The sequence below is a fragment of the Chenopodium quinoa genome, unplaced genomic scaffold (assembly GCF_001683475.1).
Source record: "Chenopodium quinoa cultivar QQ74 unplaced genomic scaffold, ASM168347v1, whole genome shotgun sequence".
Classification (NCBI taxonomy): Eukaryota; Viridiplantae; Streptophyta; class Magnoliopsida; order Caryophyllales; family Amaranthaceae; genus Chenopodium; species Chenopodium quinoa.
This window is the reverse complement of record NW_018743136.1, coordinates 1326370-1339524: the sequence shown is the minus strand read 5'-3', so window position 1 is coordinate 1339524 and position 13155 is coordinate 1326370. Positions and strand designations below refer to the sequence as shown.

Sequence of the window (13155 nt, the reverse complement as noted above, 5' to 3'; positions counted from 1 at the left end):
CACAAGCTGAAGTGCAGCAGCGTCTAGAGGCTCTTGAAGCCAGCCGAATGGCTGCTGAAGAGTTGCTCTTGGCCAAAGACGTCCAACTCTCAGAGGCTGCTGCTGCTGCTGAAGCTCAAAGAGCTAAATTCCAAGAGGCTGAGGATCAACTGCTGATCCAGAAAGTTGAAGTGGCCCAAGCTCAGACAAAGGCTTTCCAAATTCAGCAAGAGCTGAATGAGCTGAAGGGGTCCTCCTCCAAAGTCGCTGAACAGCTGAAGAAATCCAAGGAAGACTTGGAGGAGACCCAGAAGAAGCTGGCTGATGCTGAGGCTTTACTCAAAGTCCGTGTTTACACCCAAGAGGAATATGAGATGGGTTTCAGAAACGGATTCCGAGTATGCCGAAGACTCTGCCTTCATGCTGAGCCGAAGCTGGACTGGTCTAAATGTGCTGAGTGGGTCCAGAATCCCGAAGACCCTCACATGAAGTATGCAACTCCAGCTGAAGCTGAAATTCTTAAGGCTGAGGAAGCCGAAGAGGAAGCTGAAAGACTGGAGTTGGAAGCTGAGCAGAGGGAAAGGGAGGCTCGGCAAAGTGCAAAGCCCGCCTCTTCTGCTGCTGGAGCTGAGACCACCATTGGGCCCAATGAAGCTGATCAGTCTGATCCTCAGGCTGAAGCATAGGAACTCGGGCAGTCGTCTTCAGAATCTTGCGGTTCATCATGCGCTCAACTTTAGACTTGCCGCTTTCTGAATTTTTGCCTTTTGTTTTTTTTTGCTTCAGCTTGCCTTATCGTACAACAGCTTATTATATTTTTATTTTGCCTGTACGTATTTCGGCAGCTGTTACTTTCCGCTTGTGGGCGGCTGCCGACTATTTTTGTAATTCAACATTTTTATTTCAAAGAAGTTCACTTTCTCAGCTTTCTCGTGTATTTTTTTTCTCTTCGCTTTACCAGTCTTCGCACTTTACTGCTTTCTTTGAATGATCTTTCAAATATTTGCTAAGTGCAGAACTTCGGCTAGCGAGAATCATTTCTGCTGAGACTTCTTTTTGCCGTTTGTACTCGGATGTTTTCAACTTGTGAAAAAACTGACATAAGTATCAAACTTCGGCTGAGCTGAAGGGTATTAGATCAGTTGTGCCATTTCTCTATTTCCCTCTGCCCCCCCAGAAATCTGAAGATGAGGTCTTCTGAATTCTGGAATGGCTGATAATTTTTCTCGGCTAAGCCGAGGATCTTTGAACACTTTGCTTTATTTTCTACATCTGTTTTTAAAGTACTGATTTCCCACCTGAGAGTTTTCACTCTAGAGATGGTACTCTTGTGACACTTTCTTCAATTCATCCAAGGGAACAACTATCCGAAACACCATGCCGGGGCAGCAGTTTATCTGAAGTACGAGGCATCATCATGCAATACTTCAGAGTTGCAACTACCACCCGGAACTGATTCATCCGAAGTACAAGGCATCACTATGCAATACTTCGGGGCTTTATCAGTTCCTATTTTTTAGGCTATGTTTCGGATAAGTCTATGGCCTTTTTGCCCAAAGGAACAGCTTCTCCGAAGTACAAGGCATCACTATGCAATACTTCGGGCTTGTATCCTTTTTTGGCAGGTTTTACGGCTTGCCGAGGTACAAGGCATCATTATGCAATACCCCGGACAGCGCCGAATGAAACCTTGAATTTTTGAAAAACCGTAGAAAGCATAAAGACTTAAAGAATACACGCAATCTGAATGAATACTGGCCCGATGGCCTTTTTATAAACAAAATCAGTGTACTTACATAGATTGTACTATCCGAAGGATTTACACATAGTATTTTTTGAGCACATCGGCATTCCAATGGTTTTTCAGCTCGGTGCCATCCATTTGTTTGAGTCTGAAGGTACCGGGCTGAAGCTCTTGATAAATTTCATAAGGTCCCTCCCAAGATGCTGAGAGTTTGCCATGAATGCGACTTTTTTGAACAGCTGCAGCATTCCTCAGAACTAAATCCCCAACTCTGAGAGGTCGTTGATAGACTCTTCGGTTGTAGGACTTGCTCATTCTGAGCTTGTGTGCAGCCATCCTTTCTCGGGCTAGATCTCTAATCTCGTCAAGGAAGTCGAGGGACTCTTTCATGAGCTGCTCATTTTCCTCGGCTGAGAAGAGATTCACTCGTAGGCTTTCTGAGCCCACTTCCACTGGAAGCACTGCTTCGGATCCATACACCAGCTGAAAAGGTGAATGCCCCGTTGCCTCCTTCTCGGTTGTCCGGAGTGACCAGAGGGTTCCCGGAAGTTCCTCTACCCACTTGGACTTTTGATCCTCTACTCTTTTTCTGAGAGCGTTAAGGATCTGTTTATTCGCGGCTTCGGCTTGGCCATTACTCTGAGGGTGGCAAACCGCGGAGTAAGCCAATTTTATCCCGAATTGATCAGTGTATCGGCGCAAGGGCAGGTTGTCAAACTGTCTGCCGTGGTCGAACACAAAAACTTTTGGGATGCCGAACCGAGTTATTATGTTCTGCCAGATGAACTGTCTGACAGTTTGCTCAGATATGCTTGAAGCAGCTTCCGCTTCAATCCATTTGCTGAAATAGTCGATTCCGACTATCAGCCACTTTCTTTTGTATGGGGCCTCGGGAAAGGGTCCCAGAATATCCAACCCCCATTGTGCAAATGGAAGAGGATTAAGAATTGGCTGGAGATCTAGGCATGGCCGATGGATTACCGGTGCAAATTTTTGGCATTTCTCGCATTTTCTGACCATGTTCTTTGCATCCGAGATCATTGTAGGCCAAAAATACCCTGCCCTGAGAGCTTTGTGGGCTAAGGTTCTCCCTCCTATGTGGTTTCCGCAGATGCCGAGGTGAATCTCTCGGAGAATATAGTCGGCATCCGTTGGACCCACGCATTTCAATAATGGAGCGGAGAAGGATTTTCTGAGGAGTTGGCCGCCGAAGACGAGGAATCGTGAACTGATCCGCTTTATCTTGGAGGCCGAATTCCTATCCTCGGGGAGCTCGTCCCTGAGTTTATAAGCCAGGATGTCATCCATCCAGCTCGGCTCGAGTGCAGCGCAGCAGATTGATATTGCTTCGGCTACACTCTTTTCTCGGCGCACCTCCACATAGACAGAACGGCTTAACTCAGTCAGAGTTGAGCTTGCAAGTTTGGAGAGTGCGTCCGCTTGAGCATTTTGACCCCTTGGGATCAGCTCTACTTCGAAAGATCTCAGCTTCGCAATTGTCGATTTGATCCTTGTGAGGTAAGCTGCCATTGAAGGCTCTTTAGCCTCATACTCCCCCCGGATCTGATTGGCGACCAGCTGAGAATCTGTCTTGAGGTAGACATGCTCGGCTTCCAACGATATGCACAGGTCTAAGCCAGCAATGGCTGCTTCATATTCGGCCTCGTTGTTAGAGGCTTTGAATGAAAATTTTAGTGCATACTCGAAGGTTTTGCCTTCGGGAGAGGTGATGACGACCCCTGCCCCCGAACCGTTCACGGTGGAGGACCCATCCGTGAAGACGGTCCAGATTTTCCTCCTTGCATCCAGAGTCTCCTGATAGGAGCACTCGGCCAAGAAGTCTGCCAAGGCTTGCGCCTTGATGGCTGTTCTCGGCTGATAACCGATACTGAACTCGGTGAGCTCGAAAGCCCACTTTGCTAGTCTACCGGATTTTTCAACCTTGCCGAGGACTTTCTCTAACGGCTGATCAGTTAGAACCGCTATTTGATGAGAATCAAAATAGGGTCGCAACTTCCGAGCAGCCACCACCACTGCATAAGCCACTTTTTCTAACAATGGGTAGCGCGTCTCGGCATCCGTCAGGGTGTGGCTGACGAAATAGATCGGCTGTTGAACTTTTTCTTCTTCCCTTAGCAGCACCGCGCTTACCGTGGCTGGACTGACCGCCACGTATAAGTATAGGATGTCTCCTACGACTGGCCTTGCCAGTGTTGGGAGTTGAGCCAGGTGTTCACGGAGCTGCTGAAAGGCTGACTTTTGTTCGTCTCCCCATTCAATGCCTTTTGAATTTTGGAGCTTCAGCGCCTTGAAGAAAGGGAGCCCTTTGTCTGAGGCTCGTGAGATGAACCTGGACAAGGCAGCCATTCTCCCGGCTAGACGCTGAATATCCCTTTTTGTCTTCGGCTCGGGGAGGTCTAAAGCAGCTTGTACTTTGGCGGGGTTTGCATCAATCCCCCTCTTGCTGACCATGAAGCCGAGGAACTTGCCTGACTTCACGCCGAAGACACATTTCTTCGGATTCAGCTTCATTTTGTATTTTCTGAGGGTGGCGAAGGTTTCGGCTAGGTCCGTGACATGATCTTTTTCTTTTATGCTTTTGACGATTGAGTCGTCAACATAAACCTCCATGTTTCGGCCTTTTTGCTCGGCGAAAACCTGATCAACCAACCTCTGATATGTTGCCCCCGCATTTTTCAATCCGAAGGGCATCATTCTGTAATTGTACAACCCGGAACTTGTTATGAACGCTGTTTTAGCTCGGTCCTCGGGGTGCATGAAGATCTGATGGTATCCCGAGAATGCGTCCATGAAACTGAGCAGAGCATGCCCGCTTGTCGAGTCGACCAGTTGGTCGATCCTCGGCAGCGGATAGGAGTCCTTGGGACATGCCCTATTCAGGTCCGTGAAGTCAACGCACATCCTCCAGTTACCATTTGCCTTCTGAACCATTACAACATTGGCCAGCCACTCCGGATACTGACAGGGTTCAATGAACCCAGCATCTAGGAGCTTATCGACCTCAGCTGCGATGTTCTGGTTCTTTTCGGCGGAGTAGTTCCGCTTTTTCTGCTTAATGGGTCGACTGCGATGTTCTGAAGAGGCGGGCTTTGCACTTTGCCGAGCCTCCCTTTCCCTCTGCTCAGCTTCCAACTCCAGTCTTTCAGCTTCCTCTTCGGCTTCCTCAGCCTTAAGAATTTCAGCTTCAGCTGGAGTTGCATACTTCATGTGAGGGTCTTCGGGATTCTGGACCCACTCAGCACATTTAGACCAGTCCAGCTTCGGCTCAGCATGAAGGCAGAGTCTTCGGCATACTCGGAATCCGTTTCTGAAACCCATCTCATATTCCTCTTGGGTGTAAACACGGACTTTGAGTAAAGCCTCAGCATCAGCCAGCTTCTTCTGGGTCTCCTCCAAGTCTTCCTTGGATTTCTTCAGCTGTTCAGCGACTTTGGAGGAGGACCCCTTCAGCTCATTCAGCTCTTGCTGAATTTGGAAAGCCTTTGTCTGAGCTTGGGCCACTTCAACTTTCTGGATCAGCAGTTGATCCTCAGCCTCTTGGAATTTAGCTCTTTGAGCTTCAGCAGCAGCAGCAGCCTCTGAGAGTTGGACGTCTTTGGCCAAGAGCAACTCTTCAGCAGCCATTCGGCTGGCTTCAAGAGCCTCTAGACGCTGCTGCACTTCAGCTTGTGCAGCAGTTCCTTCTTGAATTCGGCTCTCAATAGCAGCCTTGAATTTGGAGACGTCCACTCCCATATGCTCCTGGAGGAATTTTTCCCCTTCCATCAGTGGGGGAAAAACCTCCATCTCCATAGCATCGCAGAAGGTTTTCAGAGCTTCGGCAGCTTTTTTACCGTACTCCTCAACCTCCTGCTGCTTCTCTTCAGCTGCTGCTTGCTTCAGCTTAGCAAGCTTAACTTCCTCTTCAGCCACCTTCCTTTCGTGCACAGCAGCGTCTACCCTATCTTGTAGGGTATCAATCAGCTCTACAGTGAGAGTCTGATTGTGCACGAACTGAAAACAGGAAGACAAAAAAATAAGTAATAAGAAAAAAATAGAGCTGAATTTCGGAGGAAATGAAGGAAAATTACCTGCATCATCAGCAGTTGGTTAGACCTGGCTGGGTCAGGAACTGATCTACTGGATTCGCCCATCCCAGCAGTGGCCTTCAGCGACCAGATCCTTGCCCTGTCTACTTCGGACATGCCAGCAAAATTGCCGAAGTAGGCTGCAGCTCCTTCTCGGTTTTGACCCCATATGAGGTCCCAGATGTGATCTGGGATTGGAATTCGGGGGGCCGAGAAACCCATTTCTCCAGAATGCAGAGTCTGGAAAGAAGGGAAGGACGACGATGGAGCTTGATTAGCTTTGGTTGTCTCAGCATCGTCCTTCTCAGAGGAGTCAAGTACTATGACCTCTTCTTCAGGGGTGAGGACGAAAGCCTCAACCTCTCTTGCGATATCTGCCGTGAAGCCTTCAGCACTTGACATCACGGCATCTTTATTTCCGTGCTCAGCAGCACTCTCCTTGATTTCTTCTTGGACCCCTCCCTTAGGTTCGGGAGTCCTCTGATCCACCTCCATCTCAGGAGGTGGCGGAGGGGTCTTTTGAGGAGATTGGGGTGTTGGCTGGGGAACCCTCGGCGATCCATTGCCTTCCTCAGGTTCCCTTATTGCGACGCCGATGGTCATCGGCCTCTGCTGAAAGTCATGAGGGCCGATGATGGCCATCCTTCGGCGCCTTTTCAGAAGGGGCTGCTCGTCCATATCTGAGTCTGAAGACTCTTGTATTTGATCTTCGGGACGAACAGGAGCTTTGCCTTCTCTGTGTCTGTTACTCTCTTCAGACTGTAACAGACAGGGGGGAAGATGAGTGTGAGTAAAAAAAAAAAAAAGAAGAAAGACAAAGTTAAGTCTAAAGGCTCACCGAGGTCTTCAGCAAAGCCTCGTCTTCTTCAGCTGCCCTAGCCGCAGCTTCTTCAGCAACTCTGGAGGACCCTTCTCCACCTTCACAAGCTTCAATAACCCGTGCAACCTCTTCGGCTGTACGGGCAGCTTCAGCTTCTTCTTCCAGCAGCTGAAACAAGGGATCTCTCTTCTTCCACCAAGGCTTCTGCCTCTGATACAGAGCAACAGCCTCAATTTGGAAGTGGGAAGAGTCTAGGTGAACCTCTCGGCGCCTTGGTTCAGTGATAGGGGGAGCCCGATCAGTTACGACTCGTTCTCGGTTGACGCCAAGGCGAGCGTAATCAATGCCGACGTTGGTCTCGTCCCGTTCTGAAAAAGAAAAGGGGAGAAGTCAATTCAGTTAGTTCGGCACATCACAAGAAAGCAAAATGAAAGAAGAAAAGAGATAATTAAAAGGCCTCGGCCCCAGCCGAAGAAGATTACCATCCCTAAACTTTCGGCTGAGGCCGACAGCTGCCAGCATATTCTCTTGGAAAACATAGTGCGTATCGGGGAGCCAAGTCTCCGGGATATGCTGCATTCGGCCGCTGCCTCCCCGGTTCGGCAGCTTGCCGAAGATGTTCTGCTGATTAAGGTTCGGGTCTGGCCCGCTATCTTCGGGAGGACCTAAACTTCCCATATCAGGATCCGGCTCGGCAAGATACCGGGGAGCGCTGAAAACGTAAGGGTGGCTCGGCTCCGTGGGTGCCCTAACCCAAATCCATTGACCTCTCCAGTCCTTGTCTGAAGAGTCATTTGGCCACATGGTCAAGTATTGGGGCCGGGACTCAATCCGATACCACCCAGAACCATGGCTTCCGTGCCCACTCTGAATATTTGGCACTAGCCGATGGAGCTTTCTGAAGCAGTGCAGGTTCGGCACGTATCTGAAGAACTTGCAGACCCATAAGTACGTCATTACCCTTCGGATGCTGGTGGGGGTCAGCTGGCACAGGGAAATGTTGTAATGGATCAGCAAGTCTCGGACGAAAACGTCCAAAGGGAACCTCAGCCCATACTGAAGCTGTCTCGTGTACACCCCCACATACCCCGGGGGTGGACGATGGATTCTATCGGATGCTGAGGGCATTCGGCACCAATATCCATCAGCTTCAAAAATGCCGTAGTGCAACTCAATTTGCTCGGCAAATCGATATTGATCGGCGTTCTCTACCCACCATGAGTAGGGGCGGTTCTTTATCATGGCCGAAGCGGCTTCGGCATCCTCCCACTCTGAAAACCCTGGGAGGATATCCCAAAGGACAGCGGGAACTTCATCATCCCGTCCTGAAGCGCTCACCCCCTCAGCCCTCTGAGGAGGAGCCGAAGAAATGGGAGTCGCCCTAACCCCTTCAGCAGGGTCAGACTCTGTCCTTCGTCCATTCCAGGTCCCAATCCTGTCCCTGGGATCGGGGATTAGCCTTGCTCTCCTTGGAGCACGGGCTCCACCTCTAACTCCCCTCACCATTGACGAATTTCGAAGGAAAAAGTCGAAAAAGGGGAAAGAGTGCAAAGTCGAAGAAAAATGAAATAAAATCAAAGGAATTTACCTTGATCTGAAGCAAAAGCCGCCGATTTACGAATTGGCAGTGACAAGTCTCAGCTTCTAAGCTTAATGCTCGGGGAATTTGCGAAGTTTTGATGCGGGCTCTTGAGCGTTCTTGAGAATTCTGGGTTTGTGATGATGAATGAGTGGGGAGAGAAGACGCGCCTCTATTTATATCTCCAGAAATGGGAATTCAAGGAGTCTGCGTTTCAATTTCTCTCAAGCACCCCACTAAGTAACCGTTAAACACACGACCTTGCAGTTAAATCGCCCACTACCCATCCAACTTCCGCAATTATCCACATTAACTGTTGTTATCTCATTAATCATGGGTTAACTACGGTTTAAATTCACATTTTTGGATTAACAAGTCATTCACTTCCCTCCTTTTCTGATTAAATCAAACCCGACCCGTCATCCTTCCAAATCGGGTCTGGGGGGCAAGTTGTTTGGGTCCAATTTAGTCCAATTGGGCCTGGTCACTGAATGATCCAATTAAAAGCCCAAGGTTAAGGTTCAACTCTCCAAATGTGCTAAAGTCAAAAATCAACATCCTCAAAGCCATGTCAAGGTCAGTCAACGGCCCAATCAGCTTGGCCCAGCCCAACTGACTTCCGGGCCCAATCCGCCTCCTTCATTAGCCAAGGTATAAAAGCCAACAATTTGGTCAATTCTTGGTAAGACAAAAAAGCCTCAAGCAACTAAACTCTTGCACAGCTTTCTCTCTCTAATATACTGACTTAAGCATCGGAGGGGCCTTCCTCGGCGTCCCCCCCGAGGCTAGTTTACGTGTATTTGTTGTGCAGGAAACCCTCGGCTCCTGCGTCGTTCGGACCGAGACCAAGTTCCCTCAAGATAAAAGGATCTTCCGAGATTCGATTGTTTTCATCCGAAACACAACATAACAACTTATTGTAATTAGTTATTTAGTTATACTTCATTACTTCGTATTATATTGTATATCTCCTCTATAATGAAAAGAACATGAGAGTTGGCAGATAGTCTGATACGTAGGAGGGAGAAAAGGGGCCGGGATAATGGCGGCCATTGAGAAAATGAAAACAATTTGAATTCCTCTTTGAAGAGAGAAAATATACAGTATATAGAAAGTATAGTATTTTTTTCGCCTTATAATTTGGATATTTTAGATTATTGTTTATTTAATTTATTTGGTTAAAATTATACTCTCTCCGTTCCCTAAAGTCTGACCCTTTTGGTACAATTTTTGTTCCCAAATGATCGACCCATTTGCATTAAAATATATTCCAATTTGCAATAATACTTGTGCAAAGTTAGCTTCTCCATATAAATTTTGTTTTTCCATATACTTTTATTACTTTCTATCTCTACTTTTTTGGAAACCCTATGTAAATTTCACTTTCCAATATACTTTTACTATTATCTTTTTTATTTTCTTACTACCCGCGAAATCAACTCAAAAGGATCGTTCTTCCGGGAACGGAGGGAGTACTTTTATTACTCGGTATTACTTCCTCCGTCCCCGATTGATAGTCACTTTTGTTAAAAAAATCACGGGAATTAAGGAGAAATAAAGAAAGTATATTGAAAAAGTAAATTCACATTGAGTATGCAAAAAAATAGAGAGAGAAAGTAATTAAAGTACATAGAAAAGTGAAATTTATATGGGAAAGTTAAATTTGCACAAATATTTTGCAAATGTTAGAGAATTTTAGTAAAAAAAATAATATTAATGGTACTTGAAAAAAGCAAATGTGACTAATATTTTGACTCACCGAAAATGATAAAAGTGACTATCAATTGGGGATGGAGGGAGTATATGTAATGTGAATAAACAAGTGATCGACTACAATTAATGTCCAATGTGTGTGTGTTTAATTTAGTTCTACAATGGCATGTATCATGTATGCACTAATTCTTCACAATTTGAGGATATCAATATAATTTGACTTTTTAATTTGTTCACTTAATAATAATTAAATAATAAAATTATAACACTATTAAAAAATACTACTCCGTAACAGTCTATTACTAGCTTAATGACAAGTTTATCACCACCGAATTAATGAGTTTGCTGTTTTGTTGAAATAATGAATTAAAAATTGTTAATTTCATGGTTTTAATTTATTTTTAATGTTTGTTAAGTCAATAAAATTAAAATTTTCATGTTCACGCATTATTTGAAACTCGGTAAATCTAAACAAACAATTTGGTAATTAATTCATAATTTTCGTAATTATGAAATGTAAAATAAGTCATCTAATTCAAACACATTGAGCAATGGAAAAACAACCTGATCTTTGACAATTCATGTTAAAAGAATGAATACCCAAAGATTATGTATTTGTTTTTCATCTTTCTTGGATCATATAATTAGCCATTTTGGATTTTTAGGTTGTTAAATTTTAATTAATATACAATTTATGTGTTCAAGTATGTTTTTTTTTTTTTTTTTTTTTTTTTTTTTTAAATCTTTGTCAAATTATGGGACGTTCCCCCTGTTCAAAATTCTAGCTCCGCGGCTACATACAATTATCATGCATGGGTAGAAAGGTGTTGAAACTTGACAACCGACCCGGTATGAAACTGACACAAAAAATATCCGATTCAGATTTCAACTCGCATTGAATATAATAATTTAGTATATAATTTAAGTTTGAAATTAGACCTAATCAGGCACACTCTCACCGAATCTGACCCTAACATCCGAATTTACACCTCTTTGTATGGGGCAAAAACTTGATATATTCATGTCTAGACCTGGCAATCTTGACCCAAACCCGATGACCCGACCCGAATGACCCGACCCATGACCCAAAATCGACCCGAAATCAGTGACCCAAAATTGACCCAAAATCCGAATTAACCCGACCCGACCCAAAGTGGAACTGACTCGACCTTGACCCGAAACCCGATATGACCCGACCCGAGTAGACCGACACGAAGTTGACCCGAGACCCGAAATGACCCGATCCGAAGTTGACCCGAGACCCGAAGTTAACCCGACCCGAAAATGACCGACATTTAACTTCTTTTAGTAAATAATTGTATAAGTTATAAAAAGTTTATATTAGGAAATTATACATTAAAATAGACCCAACAACATCTTACATGACTACATTGACTTTCATATAATAGCTAAAAAGACGGTCAAAGTGAGATGTGTAAATAGTGCAAAATGTCAAATCGTTAAGAGTAATTTGGGACGGAGAGAGTATAAGAATAATTCAAATGGGCTAGAGGCTCGAGAGACCTCTGTCCACGCGTGGACTAGACCGATTGAAAGAAATTATTACAACAATGACAATGATAATAAGAGTACGTATTAAAACTAAATTAATAAGAGAGTGAGGTATAACTCAATTAGTTAGAGTATCCCTCTTAGTTTCAAGAGATCCTGAAAGTGATTTTCAATCTAAACACACACAAAACAAAAAAAAAGGTTAATATTTACTATATTCCATGAAAAAAATAGCCTTAATAAATGTAGTGAGTTTTTCATCAAAAATTAAATAAATAAATATATATACAGAGTTGAATTTAACCCAATGAATCACCCGAATATGACTCGACTCGAAGTTGACCCGACCCAAGGTTAACGCGAAATTGACCCGACCTGAAAATTGACCCGACCCGAAGTGTTGACCCGATACCCGACCCGACCCGATTATTAGTCGACCCGAAACCAACCAGAAACCCGAAATGACCCGACCCGACCCGAACTTGACCTGATAACCTTTTGACCCGAACTTGACCCGACCCGAAATGACCCGACCCGAAATGACCCATTTGCCAGGTCTATTCATGTCTATAACGATACTAATCATTAAAAACAAATAAAAACAAAAAAATAAATAAAAATAATAACACTACACTGACTTTGACTTTTATATGAGGCTAGCCGAACGGTATAACGAGTCTTCATGAGTTACTCAATTTATATTATAAGAATTGCTCTATTAGGATAATAGACGTTACTTAGTTGGAAATATAAAAATTACTCTGTCAGTGTTGTAGGGGTTACTTTGTTATTATTTAAGTTTCCTCAGTAAGTAAACTTGTATATAATAAGGGATTACTTAATGTAATAGGTTTTTTTTTTTTTTTTTTTTTTTTTTTTTTTTTTTTTTTAACAACTGGTCATACTTGGGCAGCCGGCAGCGCAGCTGCATTGAAAGACACTAAGCTAAAAGATTTATGAAATCATATTAATTAAGAATAAAGATTTCTAGTAATAATCAGCAATTATAAATTGAATTATATAAATCAAAATATGATCGTCACCTAGGTTGGTTTTGGTCCTCTCAAGCCATTTCTCCGAGTATCTTGCCAAAACAACAGCCAGATAAGCTTCCGTTTCTCCGGTCAGCTCATCGTTAGCCTTGGGTTCCTTGATGTCAAGGCTGCAAGGGGTGTGCTTATTCCGGCCATTGTGACTTTGCTTCTTTTTTGCCTCGACACCATTATTGTCATTAGCGGCGGTTAGGGAGTAAGAAAAAGTAGGATCCTGATGCAATGCTTGTGATTCATCAGCACAAACCACTGTAAACACCATTTTTTGCTCTCTGTTTATGAACGTAACACCTACATTCAGCTTAGTAATCAGTTATTGTATAGCTTTATAATTGTATTAGTTAGCTAGTAATGTGACAATTTAATTGCGTATAATGAAAAAATAAAGCACCTGAAAACATACCTCGTTGGTTGGCTATTTTATGATAAAAATTGGCAGAAAATTATAGTATATACAACTTATAAGAATGCTATAGCTATTTATAGCTTATTAGCTTTACAATTACACTTGACCAATGTCAAAAGGTACGTATAAACGCTACAGTACTACGTGCGTAGCTATTAAGGACATTCGTGAAGGAGCCACAAAGTCAGGTAAAGCACTCAATGATCAGCTGATTACTTGATAGTTGATAGAGATGTGATTATGCGATTGAGTTCTTTATTAT

At 44.1% G+C, this 13155-nt stretch overlaps 1 protein-coding gene across 1 annotated transcript in view; it reads right to left on the bottom strand.

The window, feature by feature from the left end:
- LOC110732086 (serine decarboxylase-like) overlaps positions 1 to 12749 on the bottom strand; it is a 35277-nt gene extending 22528 nt beyond the window's left edge. Inside the window, exon 1 of the mRNA XM_021911999.1 lies at positions 12479 to 12749. Within this exon, the coding sequence (XP_021767691.1) occupies positions 12479 to 12749 (271 nt within the window). The remainder of the gene's footprint in view (positions 1 to 12478) is intronic.
- Positions 12750 to 13155: the final 406 nt, after the last annotated feature.